The sequence below is a fragment of the Calliphora vicina genome, chromosome 5 (genome assembly GCF_958450345.1).
Source record: "Calliphora vicina chromosome 5, idCalVici1.1, whole genome shotgun sequence".
NCBI classification, from domain to species: Eukaryota; Metazoa; Arthropoda; class Insecta; order Diptera; family Calliphoridae; genus Calliphora; species Calliphora vicina.
The window spans coordinates 100,389,305-100,416,331 of record NC_088784.1 but is presented as its reverse complement, the minus strand read 5'-3'; the positions used below and the strand labels follow the sequence as shown (position 1 = coordinate 100,416,331).

Sequence of the window (27,027 nt, the reverse complement as noted above, 5' to 3'; positions counted from 1 at the left end):
TGAATTTTCTCTGGAAAATTTGTCGATATTTTGAATTTTCTCTAGAAAATTTATTGTTGTTTTAAATTTTCTCTAGAAAATTTATCGATATTTTGAATTTTCTCTAGAAAATTTATCGATATTTTGAATTTTCTCTAGAAAATTTATCGATATTTTGAATTTTCTCTAAAAAATTTGTCGATATTTTGAATTTTCTCTAGAAAATTTATCGTTGTTTTGAATTTTCTCTAGAAAATTTGTAGATATTTTGAATTTTCTATAGAAAGTTTATCTTTATTTTGAATTTTATATAGAAAGTTTATCTTTATTTTGAATTTTCTATAGAAAGTTTATCTTTATTTTGAGTTTAATTTAGAAAATTTATTGATATTTTGAATTTTCTATAGAAAGTTTATCTTTATTTTGAATTTTATATAGAAAGTTTAGCGAAATTAACGATATTTTCAATTTTCTCTAGACAATTTATAGATATTTTAAATTTTCTCTAAAAATGTATCGTTGTTTTGAATTTTCTATAGAAAGTTTATCTTTATTTTGAATTTTATATAGAAAGTTTATCGAAATTAACGATATTTTGAATTTTATCTAGACAATTTTATAGATATTTTGAATTTTCTCTAGACAGTTTATCGATATTTAAAATTTTCTGTAGAAAATTTATCGACATTTTGAAAATCCTCTACAAAATTTATCGACATTTTGATTTTACTCTAGAAAATTTATCGATATTTTTAATTTTTTCTAGAAAATTTATTGATATTTTGAATTTTCTATAGAAACTTTATCGTTATTTTGAATTTCCTTTAAAAACTTATGGACATTTTGAATTTTCTCTAGAAAATTTTTCGACATTTTGAATTTTCTAGAGACAATTTTATTTCGGTAAAGTTATTTGTATTGTATGTATTATTAAAATTTTGTTTAAATCAAATTATAGTACCTAGTACCATAGATAATAGACATAGAGCGGAAACTGAAGACCTAACTCAGTTGTCGGAAACCTAAGTGATGAGAATGTATTAGTGGAAAAAATTATGTGAAAACAAAAACAACACTGTTATGTGTGATTATTTTGAGTAATTTTTTTGTTTGAGTTTTTTTTTCTATGTTTCTCTATGCCTAGTAGCTTTTATTCTTTTTCACTCAAAAATAAGTAACCAAAAAGTTGCCAAATTAACCACCTCAAATTTCAAATAACCAAAATCGTTAGCTACTCTTTTTACTGACATATGAGTACACTACTTACTTTTCGTTTGAAATTTCACTCTAACTTATTTTCATACCCAGTTAAACTTAGTTGTTTTCAAAGAAATGAAATGCAATACCATGTAAAGTGAAAAGTTTGTGCAAATGTACAAATTACAACTGGTTGAAATACAAAAAGAAAAAACCAAGTAAGAAAGCACCCTACACTAAGTTAATGAGCAAAAACATTTTTCTTTTAAAATTTCAATAATTTCTTTTCGTGAATGATTTTCGGAAGAGGCAGCTATGGCTAATTATGGTCTGATCATTATAAAATTAGGTGACATGAATTCCGTAATTTGCGGAAAAGGTTTACATGGACAGACAGCCAGACGGATGGACGGACATCGTTCAGAAAGTGATTCTGAGACGATCGGTATATTTTAAAGTGGGTGTTAGACTATTATGTAAGACTGTTATATTCGGTTGTGCCGAATCTGCAATATGTGACAATAAAAAAATTGCAAAAAGAAAATTAAAAGAAATTACTTAGAGACACTTAAGCGACAATTGTCTTCACACTAGATTACCTTGGATGTATAAAGTAACTTATTGATTTCTTTCTACACTATAAAAGCACATACGTGTCAAATGGCCCAAAATAAATAAATAAATTGTAATCAAGCAAGAGGTCAGACACTAGTGACAATTACTGTCTATAAGGGATACATTGACTACTAGTTTAACTGCTGGGGACTGACAGAGCTCAATAGGGGATCAACTAAATATATGTATATTAGGTGGTGGAGGGTATAAAATGAAACACAAACGAATAAAATTCACACCAGCCATGAACGTTACATTTTTTTTTGTATGCGAATGACTGATAATCTGACTGACTGGATAAGTGCGTAGATTTGAAGCAAATATTTAATGTGCTTTTTTCTGTTTATATTTTCATTTAAAGAAAATTACTTTAAAAACAATTTTCCTTTAAATGGTTTTGTTTACCAAATTGTTTACAGCAGTTGTTACGAATAAATTAGTTCAATTATGCACATATGGAGAGGTTTTTACTGTATTTTTGTTTTATAGTAAAGAGTGAGTCAAAAAAAACTTTTACATTCTATTCCAGCCAAAACTTAAACTTTAATCCAACAAATTATTATTTTTTTAATGTCAGATATTATCTTTTCTAAATCATTCATTTACAACTGCTTTAATGGAAGGATTTCCGGAAAAAGTGGATACATTTTTAAATACCGAGTAATATGCCAATATTTTAATGTTTAATGAATTTGTAGAATATTTGTATAAATTTTATGTATTTTTGAGTATTTTTATATTAAGTTTTATTTAACTTAATAAAAGTATAAGTTTTTTTTTGGCACACTCTTCATTAACAATCAAACAAATTTCCCATAAACAGTTTCTGAATTGCCAAATAAGTGTTGGTTTTTGTTACTTGTTTAAGACTTAAAGCTTTGTTAATAAAATTTGAAATTCAAATGAAGTTTTACAAACAGCAACATCTATAGAATAAATTGTTAAGAATTTTTACTACACCATTTTTCATTGAAATTGAGAAAATTCCAAATGAAATTGAGAAATTCAAATTGAAATTTAGAAAATTCCAAATGAAGTTGAGAACATAGAGAAACATAGAGCGGAAACTAGAAAAAAACTCAAACAAAAAAATTACTCAAAATAATCACACATACGAGTGTTGTTTTTGTTTTTACACTAATACATTCTCACCACTTAGGTTTTTGACAACTGAGTTAGGTCTTTGACAGCAGAGTTTCCGCTCTATGTCTATTCTCTATGGTTGAGAATTTCAATATGAAATTGAGAAAATTCCAAATGAAATTGAGAAAATTCCAAATGAAATTGAGAAATTCCATTTCAATTTGAGAAAATTCCAATTGATATTGAGAATTTCCATTTGAATTTGAGAAAATTCCAATTGAAATTGTGAATTTCCATTTGAAATTGAGAAAATTCCAAATGAAATTGAGAAATTCCATTTCAAATTGAGAAAATTCCAATTGAAATTGAGAATTTAATATGAAATTGAGAAAATTTCAAATGAAATTGGGAAAATTTTAAATAAAATTGAGAAACATTATAAATTATTTTAAATAAAAAAAAAAAACAAAATTAACGATTATAGCAGATGTGGATAGATGTGATAGAGGGACCAATTTCAATTTATTTTGTCGTAGAAAACATGGTTGGTCTCGTGTTGGATCCCGAACAGTTCTTTCGATACCTACATACTTCCCGTGGTCCCGACATTCACCTGATAGGTGCAATTGGTACCGCAGGCATTATTCAAATGGATAGTCGCAGAGGTTCGTTCACTGCCGAAAGCGCAAACGAATGGGTCAAAAGTGTTGATAGCAAGAGTTGGGTAATCAGTTATCTGAACTCGTTCTGGTATGTGACAATGCCCCTTGCCACAGTCACACTTTTACGATTGAGGGCCTATTCACCAATGCTTAACCCTATTGAAATAATTTGGTCCAAAATCAAAAGTATTGTGAAGTCAAAGATGAATATCCCAACCGTAATTTCATTTGGAATTTTCTCAACTTCAACTTCAAATGGAAATTCTCAATTTCAATTGGAATTTTCTAAATTTAAAATGGAAATTCTCAATTTCATTTGGAATTTTCTAAATTTAAAATGGAAATTCTCAATTTTAAATTTGGAATTTTCTCAATATCATGTATAATGTTCTCAATTTCATTGAAAAATGGTGTAGTCTATTTTCAACATAAATGTTTTCATTATACATAAAAGAACTACGTGGGTATAGTAGAAATAGTTCATTATAGGAGAAGTTCATAAAATAAGTGGGATTGACTTAAAAACAAAGTCCATAATAAACGCCAACAAATAATGTAGAATTATATTCGTATACGATTAAGGAAAACAAATACCGCGATTCCCACAAATAATAAAAATTCCAATTTTTGGAATTGCTTGCTGCCTTACTTTTAAACCCCAGAGCACCGCTACTGAGAAGTGCGTCCGATTGTACTCCTTTTAGAATTAGTTATTTATAGCATTTCTAAAGTATTGTTGAATTCATATTTCTAGTTTAACAATAAACCATTAACCAACAGTTAGCATTTATTATTATTTGTTGTTAAAACTAATGAAAACAAAACTTATCGTTGTAGAAGCAGGTTCTAACCATAGAGAACATAGAGCGGAAACTAGAAAAAAACTCAAACAAAAAAATTACTCAAAATAATCACACATACGAGTGTTGTTTTTGTTTTCACATGGTTTTTTCTACTAATACATTCTCACCACTTAGGTTTTTGACAACTGAGTTAGGTCTTTGATAGGAGAGTTTCCGCTCTATGTCTATTCTTTATGGTTCTAACCTTTTGTATTTATAGTTTTATTTTGTAGGCGTTGTCTATGTATGGCAATTATGTTTTGTGTTGAACTATGTTCTACCCCGCAGTTCTGGATGACGGTGCCGTACTAGTGAACAGCAACAATGGGACGGTCAAATATCCAGATCCAAAAAAAATATATTCATGCGAACAGAAAACAAATATTTGAATCGTTTGTTCAACATGACAATTCGTATATTTTAGAAGTATATAAAAAATTTAAACAGTCTTCACATCAAATTACAAAAAGACACATTCAGTAACCTGGCAGGTTATTATGAAAGCCAAACTCATGCTCAAAGTTCGAGCGTTCCCCAGCAAAAGTAGCCTCTCGTATAAACTCGTGAGTGTCCCGCTCATTGTTGCTGTTCGTCCAGCGTAAACGCCATCTTGAAACAATATGATCGTCTAGTAGGAATTGCGTCTGTTATGAGTCCAATCCTACCACGTCAGAAGCAGAAATCCAGTCATGACCAAGAAGTGCCAACCTCTTCTTGATCTTAAAAGCAATACCACGTCGTATTACTTCCAAGTCAAGGGGAGCAGGACCTGAAGAGCATCAATCGAGATCGAATGCAAACTGGCATGCAAGCCAGTGACAAAATGTATCTAAGATTTTACGTGGACACCTGCCGCAAAGACCTAAACCGCACGGTAGTCTTAATACCGGATAGAAACAATGAATCTATCACTAGAAGCTAGGCAACTAACAAGCCCAGAACAATTATCAAATCAGCTACATCCGGCCCGGTAATCCAGTCTGATATATGATCTCTAACTTCAAATGCTCCCAACGATAAACGAGAACCAAGCCCAACGATCAGAATATTACGAATGCCCATGCACCACTACATTTCCTGAGCACAACGATAATTGCTATCTGCTACTTTCAGTGGTCTTCTTGATTCGGCAAACAAGACCTATTTGGCAAGTTATATTTGGTGTACAGAAGTTTGTCACTAACCTAAACATCAGTACTTTAATCAATGATCTGCTTCCCGCTTTGGGTTTTAACCACAGCCACCACGCGCTCATCGAAGTGACCTCACCAATGATCGTACAAGACAATAATCCTGGGGCCAAGGATCTCCATGGCACTTGAATTTAAAAGAATTAAATTCTTGCTGAGGACCGTACATCTTCAGAGCCCTGGTTTCGATCCATATATTCCCTTGATGCGTAACATCAAGGTGTGGCGCATCACCAAGATGTACAACCATGACCCAAGGGGGGAAAGCTAGTGAAAAATTGGCTCTCCTATAGATTGCTTCAGCTGGGTAAAATAACAACTTTACAAAGTTACAAAAAGACACTAAAGTGACAATTGTCTTCTTGCTAGATTACCGGGGATACAAAAAGTGTCGAAGTCACTTGTCTTTGCATTACAAAAAGCTCAAACGTGCAAATGACGCAAAAATATATAAATTAGAGTCAGTTAAGTAATACATTGACTACTTGCAATACTACTGGGTTTATTTTTATATTTTTTTTTGAAATTTTTGCTACCGGAAAAGGAAACAAAACAATATATTTTTTTAAGTTTTTTCTGCTCTGCTGGTTTAACAAATACAGCTGACAACTGTATTGTTTTTAAACTATGAATTTTTTGCAAATTATGTTTGTATTTTAGTTTGTTTTTTTTTTGTTTCATTTTTGCTGAATATTCAGTGCGATTGGTCAATGTTAACATGTGTCGCATTGGTTTAAAAAGTCTAGAGTGTTGACACTTTAAACGAATTTTATACTGCTATTTAGTAAGTAAATAATTACTGTTTAAATGTTTTATTTGCATTAAATTTTATGGACAAGCAATTTTCTCATCACGTTCGTTACTAGACGAAGCTGTATGTTTAACTCAAACGCCAAATTTCACATATTCAAACAAAAATTTTAAATGAAATTTCAAATAACACTGTCCAACAGCATTTTTGGAACAGAATAGCGACCTTATAATTCTGAAAGGACATGTTGTGTAGATCATTTTTGTAGAATAAACTTATAGTCCAGCTGGTCTGAATTTTTTTTACAGTGGGTCGAAGTTTTCATTTTTTGATTGAAGGGAGCATTAAACTGAAAAAATGTTGTAAGTTAATGTCTAAGAGAATTCTTATTGTCAGAGTTATATTGTGGAATTTTATGATGGTTATTTTGGTGGAAGATCTTAACCCTCTAGCTCCTCTCTTAAGGGGTCAATTTGACCCTTTTTTCGAGAAAATCAAAAAACGTAAAAATAGGCCATTTTTACATGTTCCAACTTTGGATGCGTCTTTTCGATTCTAATAAATGCTAAATCAGGATTAACAAGTAAGAAAGTATGGTCGGTCAAGCCCGACCATATAATACCCTACACCAAGTAAATGAATAAAAATATTTTTCTTTTAAAATATCAATAATTTATATTTTTGAGGGGCCTTATATGGGAGCTATGATCAATTATGGACCGATCACCATAAAATTAGGCCGTGTGATTTATGTCTATATGAAAGTTATTTATGTTGAATTTTGTGTGTATACCAACATTTTTAAGTGATTTATGCACGTTAAAGTGATTTTCGGAAGCGGGTCTATATGGGAGCTATGACTAATTATGGACCGATCGTAACAAAATTTGGTGACATGTTTTTTGTATATATAAAACTTATTTGGAGCGAAATTTGTGTAGATACATAGATAAATTAAACATTTATGACCGATAAAGTCCAATTTCGAGGGGACATTTGTATGGGGGCTAGGTGAAATAATGGACCGATTTCAGCCAGTTTCAATAGGCTTGGTCCTTGTGCCGAAAAAGTAATATGTACCAAATTTGATCGAAATATCTTCAAAATTGCGACCTGTACTCTGCGCACAAGGTTTACATGGACAGCCAGCCAACCAGACGGACGGACGGACATCGTTTAATCGACTCAGAAAGTGATTCTAAGTCGATCGGTATACTTTAAGGTGGGTGTTAGACTAATATTTTTGGGCGTTACAAACATCTGCACAAACGCATAATACCCTCCCCACTATGGTGGTGTAGGGTATAAAAATACAAATTTAATTGTTGCAACTATTATGGGTTAGAATGGAAACCTGATTTGAAATTGGAGGAATTCGAGGAATTTTATTTTATTGCAATCCGTCAATTTTAACTCTTGACTAGAGTTTTGTAATCGGTTTAATCCGAAACCGAAACCGCGGTAAATTGCTAGTAAAATTTTTTTAGTTTGAACACAATAAAACTTCATATAACTTCTCTTTTTTTAGATGCTTTTTTCTCAATGCAAAACAACATTTATTAGATTTATTTTATAATATTTTTATACATTTAACAATTATATAAATTATTTAAATTAGTTAAGAAAAATACCTACTTATTTACTCATATCTTTTATATTTTATTTTACTTATTCTTATTATTATTTACATAGTTTGCTTATTTCCATATTTCACTTATAAATAAATTTAAATTGACAAGTGTTAAACTGTTGCTGGATATCTGAATCTCATAACAAAATGTTGCCAGTTTTTTAAAGGGGCTCACCAAGCAGCATTTGCTGTAACAATTTAGCAGTTGTCAATATTTTTTTTCTTTTTTTTTTTACTTAAATTTTTAATTTTATATTTATTTCATAACAAAATAACATTCACAATAAGTTTATCTTATAAATATTTAAATTATGACTGGCAATAAATGTGTATTTGAAATAAAATGTTATTAATTCTTTGGAAAAATGGCACTTAGTTACTTTGAAAATTTTTTGTTAGTTTTATAAACAATTTCTTTATTTATTTTATAAATATTTTCTACATACATAATTCTGATTTAATAAACATACAATGAATAAAAAATTTTTTATTTCTGTTGTTTTTTTTTATTAAAATAATTTCTTTTGTTTACTTTAATTAATTTTCAGTTGTATAGTGTTTTTTATATAAACGAATTTATATATAAAAAAAATATGACCAACAAATTTTTTTTGGGGGTTTTTAGTTTCACGGAAATATTGTATTCTTAGTATTTGTTTGTAATTTGAAACTATGTTGTTCTATTTAAGTTTAATGAGGGTGATCCTTATATTGGAGTTTTATGATTTTTAGTTTCTTCCAAGGTCTAAAATTAATCTCCGTCTTCTAAAAACCAAATGTCAGTATTTGACGACATTTCTGTCCATGAATCAATTAAGTCTCCGTACATATAGCCAATTTTATGTTTTATTTGATTTTCATATTAAAATTGATTTTTCGTTGAAAATATAAGTGATCATAGATGATCGTCCTTTTTACATTTGGACCACTACTTACCGAATTGTAGCCACATTTATGTTTTTCTTGATTTTCATATAAAAATAGGTTTTTGGTTGAAAATGTAAGTGATCACAGATGATCGTCCTTTTTCCATTTGGACCACTAATTACCGACTTATAGCCAATTTTATGTTTTAATTGATTTTCATATAAAAAATCGATTTTTGCTTGAAAATATAAGTGATCACAGATGAACGTCCTTTTTCCATTTGGACCACTAATTACCGACTTATAGCCTATTTTAAGTTTTACTTGATTGAAAATATAAGTGATCACAGATGATCGAAATTTTTCCATTTGTACCATTATTTATCGACTTATAGCCACATTTATGTTTTCCTTGATTTTCATATAAAAATCGATTTTTGGTGGAAAATATAAGTGATCACAGATGATCGTCATTTTTCCATTTGTACCATTATTTGTTACATTTATGTTTTACTTGATTTTCATATAAAAATCGATCTTTGGTTGAAAATATAAGTGATCAAAGATGATCGTCCTTTTTCCATTTGGACCACTAATTACCGACTTATAGCCAATTTGATGTTTTACTTAAGTTTCATATGAAAATAGTTTTTTTCTGGAAAATATTAGTGATCGGAGATGATCGTCCTTTTTCCATTTGGACCACTATTAACCGAATTATAGCCAATTTTATATTTTACTTGATTTCATATAAATAAATCGTTTTTTGGTTGAAAATATAAGTGATCACAGATGATCGTCCTTTTTTCATTTGGACCACTATTTACCGACTTATAAGCACTTTTAAGTTTTACTTGATTTTCATATAAAAAATCGATTTTTGGTGGAAAATATAAGTGATCACAGATGATCGTCCTTTTTCCATTTGAACCAATATTTACCGAATTATAGCCAATTTTATGTTTTACTTAATTTTCATATAAAAATATCGTTTTTTGGTTGAAAATATAAGTGATCACCAGGGAAACCGGAAATATGCTCTAAAAAAGCGTTTTAAGCGCTTTAAATATGCAGTAAAAACTTTAAAATATGCTCTTAAAATTTAAAAAATATGCTCTTAAAAACAAACTTTTAAATAAATTTTAACAAAAAAATAGACTTTTGTTTAAAAAAATCAACACAATTCATTTCCGAAAAGGTAAAGTAACATAAAATAAACAAAAATAAAATTAAGGTTATTATTGCAATAAAATACAAAATGTTGACTTAAATATTCAAATAAAAATCGTTGTCTATTGGATCTGAAAAAATTTGTATACATAGAAAATGTTCTTTCGACATCAACTGATGTTATTGGAGCAAATTTAAAAGATAGTAATTCTTTAACACTTAATTTTGAAATCTGTGTTGAAGAAAGTCCTTTAAACTGTTTACAAATTCTTTCTATAATTTTTAATCCTTAATTTTTTCCTATTGTTTGTTCAAAATTTATTTTAGTATTAGTTTTAACACTACAATTTGGTATTTTATTAAATGCTTGTTCCACTAAATTATACTGTTCGATCATTGTAAGCCCAGCTGTTTGAAGTTTTTTAATAAATGTTTCAATAAATCCAAAATTTGACGTTATAAAAATTAAGTCATTTTTTATTGTAGGTGTATTTAAAGCATCTTTAGCAATGTTAATAAACTGAGACTCCTCAGCATTTAAAGCATTGATAACTTTTCAAAATTGTTGGCGTAATAACTAACAGCTGAAAGCCATGTTCCCCAACGAGTTACAACAGGCTCTGGTGGCAGTTTATCAAATTACGAAAAAATAATTATGAAACAATTTGTTTTTGATAAAGTCAAAGTATGCTATTAAACAGTAAAATATGCTCTAAAACGCAAAAATATGACATAAATAGGCTCATAAAACAAATATATGCAAAAATATACATTTAAGGGTAAAATATGCAAAAATATGCACTAACAAATCGATGCCAAAATTCTTAAATAGTTCTGAAACGTGTAAATATCTTATCCATGTGCCCACTAGACTCTCCAGAAAAAACATGCATTTGCATATTTTGGTTTCCCTGGTGATCACAGATGATCGTCCTTTTTTCATTTGGACCACTATTTACCGACTTATAAGCAATTTTAAGTTTTACTTGATTTTCATATAAAAATCGATCTTTGGTTGAAAATATAAGTGATCAAAGATGATCGCAATTTTTCCATTTGAACCACTATTAACCGAATTATAGCCAATTTTATGTTTTACTTAATTTTCATATAAAAATAGCTTTTTTTTTGGAAAATATTAGTGATCGGAGATGATCGTCCTTTTTCCATTTGGACCACTAATTACCGAATTATAGCCAATTTTATATTTTACTTGATTTCATATAAAAAAATCGGTTTTTGGTTGAAAATATAAGTGATCACAGATGATCGTCCTTTTTTCATTTGGACCACTATTTACCGACTTATAAGCAATTTTAAGTTTTACTTGATTTTCATATAAAAAATCGATTTTTGGTGGAAAATATAAGTGATCACAGATGATCGCAATTTTACCATTTGGACCACTATTAACCAAATTATAGCCACATAAAAATCGCTTTTTGGTTGAAAATAAAATGAACTATTTCACGACTTATTTTATGTTTTACTTGAATTTCATAATAAAATAGGTTTTTGGTTGAAAATATAAGTGATCGCAGATGATCGAAATTATTTCATTTCTACCATTATTTATCGACTTATAGCCACATTTATGTTTTACTTGATTTTCATATAAAAATCGATTTTTGGTGGAAAATGTAAGTGATCACAGACGATCGTCCTTTTTTCATTTCGACCACTATTTACCGACTTATAGCCAATTTTATATTTTACTTGATTTTCATATAAAAAATCGATTTTCGGTTGAAAATACAAGTGATCACAGATTATCGTCCTTTTTCCATTTGGACCACTATTTACCGAATTATAGCCAAATTTATGTTTCAATTGATTTTCATATAAAAAATCGATTTTCGGTGTAAAATATAAGTGATCACAATATTTTAGTTTTTTAGGTAAATATATTTATATGTTTGATTAAATAAAAATAAAGTACCTGTACGGAGACTTAATTGATTCAGTGTATATATTTCACGTTTTGAAGGATAGTGCCAAAAAAATTGTCATGTTCAAGTTTTGGTGTTCAAATTTCCTACATTTTGATTCTAGATACAATTTTTGTGCAAAGTTAACACTATAGCTCATTTAGTTAATTTTCGTAACAATCTGTTTTTCAAACTTCAATATATTCGACACGAATAAATTTGGTTACAGAATCACTTTATGCAATTTCCACTCATGTAAATTTTGTGAATTTAAGTAGTTTGATGAAAGTGGTCACACTGTAACCTTTGACCTCCATTATCTCATGTAGCTTGCATGTGGTTTATGGTGATCTTTAGCACCTTATTCAGAACATAAAGTTTTCATTTCACTATCATTCATTCCGCAATTTATATAATTTATTATAATTTCTTTCTTATTTTCTTCTTCTTCAGAATCACAATTTTTATTACAAAATTTTTTAAAATTATTAAAAATTTTCATGTATTTTAATTTCAATATAGACATATTTTATTATTATTTTTTGTTTTAATTATATTTCCACTAATTTTAATAGTAAGTATGTAGTTACAAAAAATATGTATAAAAAATTAATTGTTAATAATTACTTCTGTATATTAAATCTATAATAAATAAGTAATATTGAGAGATATTTTTACAGAATGTTATTTTTCACATACATTATAGGTATTTGTATGCAATTTATAGTTATTCATAATTATTCCCTGACCTAACTATGAAAAACAAGTTCTTTGCAAGTGAAATCATTTGAATTTTTTAACATAAGCTTAGTATTGTTCAAAAATTCGTTCGTAAAATATTTGCGAAATAATTTCGCAAAAGCAGTAAGTATTCTGTTCTTATTGTGAAAAACATGTGAAATAATAATTAACTACGAAATAATATAAGCAGCACTTCTTTCGCACGAAATTAAAACCAACAGTTGCATATAAAATTTATCGCAAATAGCAACAGAGTACTAGGCTGTAGTCGTTAAAAGCGATTCAGTACACTCATGATCTATGCAGCCTTTTAATAAAAAAACTTCACCACATGAGTGGCGAGGAAAAGAATGTTCTAAAGTTAATGTTTCTAATAAGTCTCATAGGTTTTTAAGGTGTTTTATTTTAAGAAATTGGCCTTATTTTGAATCCTATTACATCAAAAGGTTAACTTTGATAAAAAATTTAGTCATCAGTCTGACTCCATGGAATATTTCTTAGAAGTTGTATCAAAACGTGCTAATAAATACCAAACGATAAGATAACTTTTTATGAAAAATTAAAAAATATACATACATAAGGATTCCGAGCCAAAAGAACTGCTAATTTTTTTGAGGCCAATAACGAATCAAGCCAATATTGGATACTCTGTACTCAGATAGAGCGTTCTGCTTCGATCGAAATAAATACTAGTCGGCCGGGTTAAGGTCTGGACCAGGGCACACTTAGGTGACTGCCATGAAACAGCTGATTATTTTTTTATTCAGTTTGAATTATCAATTCACTTGTGGTTGTTGTGGCGAAAAATACAACAAACCCAAAAGCAAAAACAACAACAGGCAACTTTGACAGTTCACCTACTTTTTAACAAAAACAAAGTACCTGTTGTTTTTGTATTGTTGTAGTGATGCAGTCACCTTTCTAAGTGTGCCCTGGTCTGGACTATAAAGCGGGTTAGGCACATACGTTCTCTTATGCTTCGGGTTATCGAAATAGATTAATTTTTCATCTCAAGTGATGATACGGTGCATTTCGGATATGCAAAATCGTCATTCATGGTCTCTCGACTTTAATTTCCCTGTTTTTGGATGAATCCTGCAAAAGTTTTTGCTGCTTGAGTAGCTCCTAACTGGTATTTCTAAATGGCTAGTCCGATCGCGATAAAATTTGACGCATGCGTAGCCAAGCAGTATTTGAGTTTTAGTTATTAAAATGGGCCCTACAAATGGTACAGGGGAGGGTACCTTCGACATGTAAAATTGTTAAACACGTGCCATTTTTTTGTATCCCAAACGATTTCAAAGATTTTTATAGTTTTGGAAAGCGATTGCCTAGGTCTTGAAAAAAATGCATTCCTTATAATTTTTCGAGTTATAGGTATATCAAAATTGAAAGTTGGTCCGGTTTTTTAAAAATATAGGCCGTATTTGGACTTGAATTTTTTTTGTTAGTTAGACAACTAAATTACGAGTAATATACAAAAGATTTCAGAGCAATATCAATTATGGATCCAAAAATAAATGATTTTCAATTTAAAAAGTTCAAAAAATAGTAGTTTTTTACTGTTTTTTGGGAGAAAAGATGACTTAACTCTTTTTTTATTAAAAATAAAACTTTCTTTAAGAACATATAACATTTTATATTTTTATATAAGGTATCTTTTCATAGAATATTTTGGTATAAAAAATATGTCCTATTTTTTGAATATGTCGCACCTACGCCCTTCGGAATTTGACCTATTTTTTTCATAAAAATTTAAATTTTGGGCCACAGGTTCTAAAATCCCAAAGCTGGAATCAGAAAACGGAAAGCAGCTTTAGAAACCTTGATGTGTTCCCTATTTATACCCAAAGTAGTTTCCCCAGCCTCAAAGGAAATGTGGAAATGTGGAAATTTAAAAAAAAAAAAAAAATTTTATAAAGTGAAAAGTTATTTTGTGGAATAGGGAATCCTTAATAAAATCCTAGAGTAATTCTTAAATTTTTCGATTTGTGGAGTTTTGAAATTGTTATACAAAAAAATTACCTTTTTGGAAGCAGTTAGGAAGGAATTAACGTTTCAAAAAATATTTCAATAGGTCTTTTAGGAATCGTCAGAGAAATATAGAAAAATGGTTGATGCAACCGATTTTTTAGTTTAATATCTTTTCAGAAAGATAATTCTGTAGAATTATAATTCCGAAAATTATTAATTAATACCTAATTTTTAGCAAAAAACTGCAAAAATAAAACTACAGAGGTGTCTCGCGACAGAAGATAACCATGTTTTATATTTATCTCTTACTCACAGAACTGCCTTTTGATTTTGAAACGTCAAAATTGTCACCTCCGTATACTCTGTGGCGGTAACATTATCCGATTTGCTACAAGTTAGGTCAGAAACTTTCATTAATCCATGTTGAAAATACATACGAGTACATTTATTTAATTTTATATCAAAAAAAAAAAAAATAAGTAAAAAATAAGATTTCTTCAAAAATATCACACTCCTGTTTGAATTACTGGACTCTGGGGGCAAATACATCTGCTGTTGCGGCTGCTGCAACTATTGAGACTTCAGTCTGCTTAGTTTTCAATTTATTCCTGGTGAACAGTGTTGTGCTGGCTGTAGTAGTTTGTTGGGTATTTGTATTGTTATTAACAGCAAGCATTTCTTTTTTGTAAAATCATACACAGGTCGTTGTCAAACGTGTGGTACGTGTCAGTTCAATGCTGCCAAAGTGCCTTTTAAAAAATAACGACTTAAATGTGGTGCGGAATTGTTTTGACATCAAACCGTACAAAACGAAATCAATAGCGGCATTTATTAGCGCCAATAGATCCATCAATTCGCCAAAGGGTGGATAGCAGGCATTAAAGAAGCACTTCTCCATAATGCCAGACATTAAGCCTAGAATACCTTGAGGAAATTCCGTTATAAGAAAGAGTATGAGAACGGCAACCAAGAGCATGGTAGTACGATCCGTGCGACGATCACATTTGGGTGGCCTGCATAAATGAATGGCAACAAGAATAAACAAAATTTATTAGCACTTGAATATGAAAATGAATCAAGTAAAATATCCAAAAACTTTTATAAACAAGCTTTAGACTCTAAAGCAATCCCAATAAGCATTTTTACTGGAATTCAAGTTGAAAGCAAGTGTAAGTCAAGCCTTGAATTATAGTTAGTACCCAATAAACCCCAAAGACCCAATAATTCAAGCACTTGAACATTTTGATGGAATTTGACTTCAATGTAATTATGTTTTAAACTTGAAAAATATTTGAAAAATTAAATATTTTTCAAACAAAAAACATATGGCTTGAATTTATGTTTCCTTTTTACTGGAGAAATAAACTACTTTATATCAACCCAATAAGCACTTTTACTGGAATTCAAATTGAAAACAAGTGTAATTCAAGTCTAGAATTATAGTCAAGTAATTGAATTACAGTTGTATTAACTACTCTTTATTTCAATAACATTCTCTAGTAAAAAGGAAACATAAATTCAAGCCATATGCTTTAAGTTTGAAAAATATTAAATTTTTTCAAACATTTTTCAAGTTTAAAACATAATTACATTTGCATTCAAGTCTAATTCCAACAAAATGTTCAAGTGCTTGAAGTTTTGATGCTTTGGTGCTTATTGGGAACAGCATTCTCCAGTAAAAAGCAATCATAAATTCAAGCCATATGCTTTAAGTTTGAAAAATAATTAATTTGTTCAAACATTTTTCAAGTTTAAAACATAATTACATTTGCATTCAAGTCAAATTCCAACAAAATGTTCAAGTGCATGAATTTTTGATAATTAGGAATTGAATGTGGATTGGTTTTTCTATAAATTGTGTTTCTATGTACATATGTATATAATTTACCTGGTTTTTGGCAGACAAGGTTGCTGTGTCGTACTCTTGCTTGGATTACTGTATTCCTTGAGCTTTTGTTTGCGTTTCGATGCTTCACACAATACTCTTACCAGTACAAAACTAATGATGGTCAATATGCAGCAGGGTAATAATTTTATTATAACCGAATGTATCCAAAAGTTAATTCTGTCAGAAAAATACAAAAAGAAAGAAAATTTTATATTCGCTGTAATAAATATTTACGTTGATTGTTAAGATAAAGTTAAAATTCATCATTACTAGAATTGTTCCTATTATTATAAAAGAAAATCAAAAATTACATTTCAAAACATTTTATTGTTCTAATGTTCATCTTTCAAACTTTTAAACCAGACTGAGCTTTTAAGCATTTTTAAAAAATTTGTCTTATTTTGACCCCAAGTACATCTAAGGGTTAAATAATATAAATAGAAAATACTAGCTTAACCCGATACTCTTTGCTACTTGTATCGTTGTAAAAATATGAAAGAATTTTATACAAAACTAGTTGACCACCCCGGCTTCGCCCGGTAGCTATTTACTAATGTTAGTTCTTCAAGTTTCTCCAAAAATTGTCTCTTATTAAGAAAAGTAATAAGTGGAAAGAAGGCAAAAAAATTAAAATTTCAGAATTTTTGATCTTTTTCTTTACAAAGCATCTCCTGAAAATTTCGAATCGAATAAAAAAAAATCATTCAAATCGCTCCAGCCGTTATCACGTGATGCCATTACATACGTGAACCATTTCATTTTTATATATGGGGCATTTCATGTCAAGTGAACCAACTTTTGAAATCGATGTCTTCCGATTGGGATGAAATTTGCACAAAGGTTAGTTCTATTGGATAGTAACTCAGACACAATTTTTCGGAGTTATAGGGGGTCAAATTTTGACATTTTGGTCAAACAGGGGTTTTTTCTTATCCATGTAACTTATTATACTCTTCACCTTCGTGAGAAGGGTATATATAAGTTTGTCATTCCGTTTGTAATTTCTACATTTTTCATTTCCGACCCTATAAAGAATATATATTCTGGATCCTTATATATAGCGGAGTCGATTAAGCCATGTCCGTCTGTCTGTCTGTCTGTCTGACCGTCTGTCTGCCTGTCTGTTGAAATCAATTTTCTGAAGACCCCAGATATCTTCGGGATCCAAATCTTCAATAATTCTTTCAGACATGCTTTCGAGAATTTTGCTATTTAAAATCAGCAAAATCGGTCCACAAATGGCTGAGATATGAGGAAAAAACCAAGACAACCGCGATTTTTGTATGGATATCTAATGATAGATATTTCAAAGACATTTGCAACGTATATAAGACCATAGTAAGTTGGACCTACAATGGGTCAAAATCGGAAAAAAAAATTTTTAACCCGAATTTTTTTTTTTCAAAAAAAAAAAATTTAAAAGACAAAAAAAAAATTTTTCAAATTTAAAAGACAAAAAAAAAATTTAAAAAATTTAAAATAATCGAAAAAAATTTTTTTCCAAAAAATTAAAAAATTAAATTTTGTTTACCTAAAAATATTTAAAATTTTAAGGTATAATTTGGTGAAGGGTATATAAGATTCGGCACAGCCGAATATAGCACTCTTACTTGTTACCTATTGTTCTTAGCAAAATGTGTCCCAAATAGTTTAGATAGCTCTTTCTTCAATCTTTCGAAAAAAATATTAAAAAAAAAATAAAAAAATTTTAATATTTTTTTTCCGAAATCAATGGGCCCTTTTTTTCTTAAAATAAAGCTTAGATATTTTCCTTGAAGACCTATTTGGTCGCTTAGTGGGATGCGAGTGGGATATCTATCAAAATAAATATTTTGTAACTCAAGACATACAATGTTTGACTTTTTTTTTTTTTTTTCAAAATCGAAATTTCTTTCCAATATGGGCCGAAAATCGGTCCACAAATGGCTGAGATATAAGGAAAAAACCGGCTAAAAATTAACCCTTTAGTGCGATTTGGCTGATTTTTTTTTTATTCGATTCGAAATTTTCAGGAGATGGTTTGTAAAGAAAAAAAAATTCTGGGTAAAACTCGGAAATTCTTTTTTTGTGAGTCCAGTCAACTGTAATAACAAAGCTCCCTAAAGTATGCAGTACAAATTTAGATATTTTATTTGCAAATAAATAAGAACAGGCTGGTGTGAGTGGGTTGGAGAAACTTGAAGAACTACCATTATTAAATGCTACCAGGCAAAGCCGGGGCGATCAACTAGTAATAAATAAAAATCAACTAAATATTTGATACTTTATGGAAAAATAAAAGTAAGAATCATACATTCAAGTGTCAAAAAAAAAATTTAAAAATATAATTGGAAAAAAAAATTCGAAATTTTTATTTTAAATTTTGTTTATCTAAAAATATTTAAAATGTTTATTTTAAAGTATAATTTTGTGAAGGGTATATATGATTCGGCACAGCCGAATATAGTTCTCTTTCTTGTTATATCTGTTATGTGCAATAGTAACGAAATAATTCATTTCATTCTCCAGATATTGAGAATCACTAAGTCGATCCCGCCCAACTTCAGTCAAACATCTTAAAAATATATGAAAGTGATTCAGACAAAGCTTAAAAACTCTCGAAATTACAATTTTCTTTGTAATGCAAGTCCTTACATTTACTGTTGCGATCTCTTCCAAATTTTAGCTAAACATCGTACAGTGATTGATTACAATTATTGTTCTTCAAATAATCGAAAATAACTAAACCAATCTGGCACATACATAAATTCCCACTTAGTTATCGAAAACGTCCAATTTTTTACCAACAAAGCGTCATATGCGGGAAGTTTTGCTTTACTTCTTAAAACTGTCGCTGAAGGTTTCAACTTGCGAGAGATGGTTTGTTCGGTTCAGAACGCAACTGATTCGTTTGAAGTGTTGCATTTGCAGAAAAACGCTCAAAATATGTGGCCAGATATGAAAACGTAATATTCTACCATAATAACGCTCGAATTTTAAGCCATTACTTTATAATGCAAACTTTTGCTGGGCGGTTAACAATATGAGGCACGTGTTAGTGTTAGTCTTTTTTGGGTCCCTCGAGTATTTATGCACAAGTTTCATTATCTTAATATCAAAATACTTGTATGTTTATAAAAAAGAAAAATCAACACAATGTCCTAAATTATTGACAAACTATTTTGAATATAAATTGCGGTTGTCTTTAATATTTTTTCCCCCCATCTACATAGATTTGTATTTATGTCTGTAAAACATTTTAACGACTGATTTTATTAGTCGAAATATGAAAAGCAAACAAAGCTATAAATAAATTTTAATTTTATGCATAGACCGACAAAAACGTGCCAAAATAATTGTTTATAATACAATTAAACATTGGAGCTATTAATCAAATTTGAATGGGCAATTCCACGATAATCGCTACCACGACTGAAAACACAAAAACCCTTGAAACTTTTTTTCAAGATGATTTGAATAGAAGAAAATAATAAAATGTTACTATGTGAATATATTTAGATTATATTACAACATTTTAAATACAAAAATAATAGTTTAAACTGATTATATTTAATTTTTTAAAGTTTTAGGCTAAAATTGCGGCGAAAACTAGGCTCCCAGTAAGCTTGTAGTATGAAATGAATTGACTCTGATTGTTTTTTTGCTATTGTCAAATTGTTTATTGAAACCGAATGTATATTTTCTATTAATTTTTTTAGTTTTTGTATGCATTTATTTACAGGATATATATTGTTTTATTATAAGAGAAAAATCTGTCACGTACGGTATGTCACGTACGATATTAAATTTTATTTATTATAAAATCATCCAAATATTGTTTTTATTTAAATATGACGGTTTGTAAAGGAAAAATATTTCGTTTAGTGGAAGAAATTAAAAGAAAACCTAATGCCTCTCACGATTCGAATATTTTTGCATATTTCTACATGTACCTCAAAATGAGTTCCGTTTTATGTCACGTACGATATACGCTTATTTCGCTCTATATTTTGGACAACAATATTTCGAAAGAACTTTTTATTATTTTAAAATATAGTACCCTCTGAATGGAACATAAAGACCAAATTATTTTTCAGATACTCTTATTTTTGCAAAATCTATTCCACTCTATAGGCGTACAAATGTCACGTACGATGATATGGAATTGCCCATATGTAGGTGTAAACCAGGGATGACACAAATAGAAAATGTAATTTTATGCACTTCATTTTTGCGTTGTAATCTGATTAGCTATATTGCGATTGCGATGTTTGTTTAAAATTTTATAATTTGTAGGGACTTCGTTGACATTCGTGTAGTTTACAGGTATGTAAATGGTTATATTTGTGGTCGTCACTCATAGCCACCAGGGCTATGAGTGACGACCACTAGTTTAAAGGGCTGTTATGAATACTAAAATGTTTTTTATAAACTAAATTAAATTAAGATTATTATTAGCCAATCCATAGGTAATATATAAAATTCTAAATTTATTATCGGGTTCAAAGGTGAAATTTTAGAATTTTTATGATTTTACATAAAAACGTATGGAATTAGCATTTAATGAAATCAATAATCCATAAAGTCTGAAGATTAAATTTTATGCATAATTAACCCTGTGATATATCGACTTGGCTACAAAATAAAGCAAATTTTATCAAAACGCAGACTGATTGAAATGTTTGAAAAATCAACTTTAGAACATTTTTTTTTATAGATTTTTGAAAAGAAAAATTTAATATTAAACATTTTATTTACTTGACGTAAAAATTGGCCAAGATATGTTGTTCAGTAATTTTGCTACCAATTGCTCTTAAAATGGTCAATTTCCTACAATCTAATTCCTAAACCTTGGATACGTAAATTTCCTTTAGGTACACTTCAATAAATTACAAATTTAAACTCTGAAAGTATTTTGTTTTGTTGTTTATTTCTTTGTTAATTCATTGCATCTAAAAAGGGTTAATATGAAATTATATGTATTTACGTACATTAGTATTCTAGGGTTAAACTAATTTTCAAGTGTTTAAACTTAAACCATTGACCCAGTAAAGTCATTTAAATATATTTTCTATAGATTGAGTAATGATTTACTAAATTTGAACAAAATTATCAAAAAATATTACACATTGACTAAATGATTGCCAAAATTCTAGTTTTTCGAAATCAATCAAGTTTAAAAGGTGGGTAAGGCAAAATTATGCGTGGCAAAGATGTAATTATATTTGATTTCTATTCTTGTATATATCCCTAACAAAATCTTGAAGAGCTTTTTATAAGATTGTAAAAACTCGTTTCAGCTGTGCCGAATCTTATATACGCTTACCAAATTATACTTTAAAATAAAAAATTTAAATATTTTTTGGTAAACAAAATTAATTTTTTTATTTTCAAAATTTTCTTTTAATTTTTTTTTAAATATTATTTTTATTTTAAAATTTTTTTTAAATTTACGAATTAGTAAAAAAAGTCAGCAAAAGTTTTTTTGGTGAAAAAAGAAATTCGGGTTAAAAAATATTTTTCCCGATTTTGACCCATTGTAGGTCCAACTTACTATGGCCTTATATTCGTCATTGTAAAGGACTTTGAAATATCTATCATTAGATATATATATTGTCTATATTAATGACTTAGTTATCCAGATATATTTTCAAAATAGTTGAAAACTCGAGGTTGTCCTGTTTTTTCCTTATATCTCACCCATTTGTGGGCCGATTGTCTCGATTTTAAATAGCAGCCGAAACGGATCTATAGCGGATATATTGATGTATAATTCATGTATGTAAATTATTTGGGGGCTACGGAAAGTTGATTTCAACATACAGACGGACAGACGGACGGACACGGCTATATCGACTCCGCTATCTATATATATATACTTTGTGGGGTCGCAAATGAAAAATGTAGAAATTACAAACTCATGGTGGAGGGTATAATAAATAAATGTTAAATAAAATACTGAATTCATAAATTTAATTTGTTTATTATAGGATTGTATTATAATTAGAGTGACTTAACTCATTGAGGAAAAACCCCAAGTTTAAAATTGTTTAATATTATTTGAAATATATCCATAATTGGCTCCCATAAAAAGTAAATATGTTTTTTGTTTAAGATTTAAAGAATGTTGTTGTCATTGGTGGCATAATATTTTATCGTCTCAACTCATGTGCCCCAATATTTATAGCATCAGGTTCAGCGTTGCCGCTTTGGTCCAATTGGACCAAAATTGGTAGTTTTAAGTTAACAAATTGACTTTTGGTAGTTTGGTTGGTTTGTTCCGATTTTTGTCGCATTTTGGTAGGTTTTTTGAATATGTATTTTTAAGAACAAATTAACAAAAAACTTAACAAAAAAACTATGTTAATCCAAAATAATAAAATTATTTATAAAATATGAAGACAGATGTAAATGTGAACGTATTTAGTAGTGTTCAGTTCAAAAAATGCCAAAGGCCTTGCAATACTAAAACTTTTAACGTATTATAATACATTTAATTTACACATTTTAAATATTTCAAAATTATAACACATGTTATTTAAATTGAGTGTAATTATGTTAAATTGTGAAATTTATGAAATTTATTTGTGTTGAATTTTGTCGGGACACCAACACTTATTTATGAGTGGCAACGCTGATCAGGATAGAGACGAATTTCTGAAAACATTTCTACTCTCTCTAATTTTTTTACAAAAAGAGATTATTCTTTGAAATTAAGTTGAACACATATGTATTATAGTGTCCCTTAGAATTAAATTTTTTGAAATTTTGACACGGTACACCCTGAAAACATTCGTAATGACCTAAAATACCACCAAAAAAATTTTATGTTTAGCTTGTTCTAAGAAGGGCAACACGTGCCGACTTTCGATTTAGTTTTGAGGTGCATTTACAAAAATTGCATTTTTTATTTTTTTTTAAAAATTTTGCTATTAAGTGATTACTTTTGCAACTTAATTTAAAAGAATCGAAATGTGTACGTTATTGTCGTTCTAATGAGATATAAAAGACACAAATTTGTTACAAAATGTTGAAGTTATTAAAAAATCGCCAGACCAATAACGTGTTTCAGGCCACTAGAACAAGAAATGTAGGAACAAAAAAAAATTATCATATTTTGAGAAATATTAAAACAAATGTTTATTATACTCTTCACCTTCGTGAGAAGGGTATATATAAGTTTGTCATTCCGTTTGTAATTTCTACATTTTTCATTTCCAACCCTATAAAGTATATATATTCTGGATCCTTATAGATATCGGGAAAAATATTTTTTGAGCCGAATTTTTTTTTCATCATAAATTTTTTTTCCAAAAAAAAAAAAATTTTTAAAAAAATGTTTATAAAAAAAAAAAAAAATTTTTAAAAAAATGTTTATAAAAAAAGAAAAAATTTTTTTTAAAAAAAAATTTCGAAAAAAAAAAATTTGAAAAACAAAAAAAAAAATTTAATTTTGTTTACCTAAAAATATTTAAAAAAATTTATTTTAAAGTATAATTTGGTGAAGGGTATATAAGATTCGGCACAGCCGAATATAGCTCTCTTACTTGTTCTTACTTAAAATATATCCATATTAACTTGTATATGAGTTTTTATCTTCATAGGATACAGTTAGCCTATTCGCAGGTATAACCAAAAAAAAATATTTTTTTTAACGGCAGTTTCAAAACTGCAATTTCAAATTTTTAAAATTTTGTTAAACAAATTTCAGAATTTTTTGATCATCTCATGGGGATTCATTTACAACATAATAGGGAATAAACATTTTAAAAAGTATGTCAAAAAGTCCTATAGTTTTTCCGCACCTGCGATATAAATTTTGAGATTTTCGAGAAAAGTTGATTTTTTGGCCATATTTTGGCGAATAAGCCCAATTTCCTTAATGTTATTAATTTTAAATAAAATCTGTTCAAAATATTATAGTTCAGGTAATTTTAAATATAGTCTGAAAGTTTTCCTAAAATCGGAAAACGTTAACCCTTAAATCGTGAAGGTCAAAGATCAAATTTTTCAATATTTGGAATTTCTAATTGAAAGATAGCGAAATGTTATATATTTTTTGATGAAACTTAAGAAAAATATAACATGAAGTCTAGTATTTACAATAACAGTACAAAAAGGGTTAATACCCTAAAGATTACTTGGGGTCAAAATGACTGTGTTTTTCGTGATTTTAAAAGTTCAGGGTCATTTGGACCCAAGGGTTAATTTCCATTTTTGTACTGTTATTGTAAATACTAGAAATTAACAAATAGTATGCAATAAAAATATGCAGTTAAATGTCAAAAATATGCTTTAATATGCAAAATATGCTGTAAAGAGCAAAATATGCAAAAATATACACTAACAAATCGAAGCAAAAATTCTTAAAAATTTCTGAAATAATTACTATTACTTCTGGATGAATTACTAACTTATATATTTATACGACTCATTGCAAAAAAAATATAATATTGTTTATTTTTGGTTGCCCTAGTATAATAATCCCACAAAAAAACCATATGAATTGGCATTAATTTCAAGCTGAACGCAATTTGAGTACTTTTAGTATTAACGATTCATCACATTCGCATTTACATAGCATTTTTACTTATTTAGAATCTATGTATTTCTAAAAACTTGGCAACGGAAAATTACTTTCATATCCGCGGGCATTTCAATACAACAGCTATTTGTAAACAAATTGAACGTAGTCATATATTGTTTTGCCTGCAAAAATACCAATATTTGTTTTTTAGTACTTTTTTTTATTTGACTTGATTCATTGTCTATTCAATTGTCAATATATTTCCAAATATCTCCTCTATTGATTCCGTTGGAATTCATATAGAAAAAAACTGTTGTTTTGTTCACCTAAAACGCAGTTAAAAAAAACCATAGATTTTTGAAATCCAGGCAACGCTATAGAGTTTCATTAACAATGAGAAAACAAAAACTCCTTTGGGCCATTAATAATTTAATCTACAACGAAGCTTACATTTTCCCAATTACTTTTCATATTTAGCAAATAACCTCAGACCTTTTAGGGAATAACCACATGTTTGCACTTGTAGTAGATGTAATACAAAAAAATACAATATAAATATATATGAATATTATGCGAGTACATAGTAAAATAAATCAGAGACTGTGTCGAATTTCATATACCCTCCATCAAGTGGAAAAAATACGATGTTTGTAGAACAATTTTTCAAAAAGCTCTAGAAATTGAACATTATAGTTTTGTCCGTTAGATAATTCATGAAATTACTAGCAGATGGCACTGTGTATATAAATAGTAGCAGCGGTTACCAATGTATTCTTGTACATTATAAACTTATATTAAAATAAAGTGACTATTTAAATTATTGTGTAAATTTAAATAAATAAAGAGTTGTTACAAATTTTAAACTACTGATCGCTTTTATATGCAAATAAGACAATTAGTTTTAAAAGAAGGAAACCACCGTTTTTAAAAGGTAAAAACGGGTATTTCATTAAGTGCTTCCTATCTTTAAATTTAAATAAAACCAAGTGTGTGTGAGAATCATCTACATTTATTAATCGTTTGAAAGGCCATTGATGCCATTATGTATGAAATATAACATTGCTGAGTGTCGCCCATCCGAAATGTCCAATTTTATCATTTGCACGTGGTGGTGTTGAACCTATATCCGTCCATTCTGATTTGCAAAAAAAACAAACTGAATAATAGCTAATTCGACAGATGTAGCTTCAACAATATGGCCGCTATCAACTGTCAAAGTTCGGCAGTTCCTATTGGAAGATCCTTTATATGTGTTTAGTATACGAGATATAAACCAAAATATTTCCAAAATATTTATATTTTTCTTGTTACTGATTTTCTACACCAATCTTCTGAGGAATATATCTGATATATTGATACCGCAAATGAGAGGTCCGTATCTGGGATCTTATTCAAATCAACATGAGATCACAAATGAAAATTGTGTAAAATACAAACGGAATGACAAACTTATGGACACATTGTGTAAATAAGGTTATAATAAATTAACTTGCTAAATAATTCCACACAACAGATGCATATCTAGGCAAAAGTGGTTGACAAATTGTATAAGTAAATGAATTTAGAGCATAAATACTGCTGCAGGCATAAACTAATATAGAGGGTGGTTCAAATACAAGTATCGTTTTGAAAAATAAATTTGTTTTGGTATATTATGGCTTTAGTAGAAATAAAAAATATATCCATTATTAGTGAAATACGATTTCATTAATGTGGCTGTCACTACTGGCTTCGCAGAAGCTAATTTTCAAGACTTTGTTGATGGTTTCTGCATCTATCTTTCGGATGGCTCGAACGATATGAAGGACTTTAAGGGTGTAAATCGTTTCTAGAAGCGATGATAACATGATTACCGAACTTAATGTAATATTTCCTAAAGTTGATCGAGTATGACTTAAAACAACTGCTCATATTTTGAGGCCAAGAACGAATCAAGCAAATATCGGATATCTTATTAAAAAGTGAAGCGTATCTTAGATAGAGCGTTCTGCTTCAAGGTCTGAAT

General features: G+C 28.9%; 1 protein-coding gene across 1 annotated transcript in view; it reads right to left on the bottom strand.

Moving 5' to 3' along the window:
* Window positions 1-15,126: 15,126 nt before the first annotated feature.
* LOC135960810 (G-protein coupled receptor dmsr-1) overlaps window positions 15,127-27,027 on the bottom strand; it is a 43,021-nt gene continuing 31,120 nt past the window's right edge. Inside the window, exons 5-6 of the mRNA XM_065512202.1 lie at window positions 16,538-16,693; window positions 15,127-15,662 (exon numbers count right to left, since the gene is read on the bottom strand). Coding sequence (XP_065368274.1) covers window positions 15,320-15,662; window positions 16,538-16,693 — 499 coding nt within the window. The 3' untranslated portion in view covers window positions 15,127-15,319. The remainder of the gene's footprint in view (window positions 15,663-16,537; window positions 16,694-27,027) is intronic.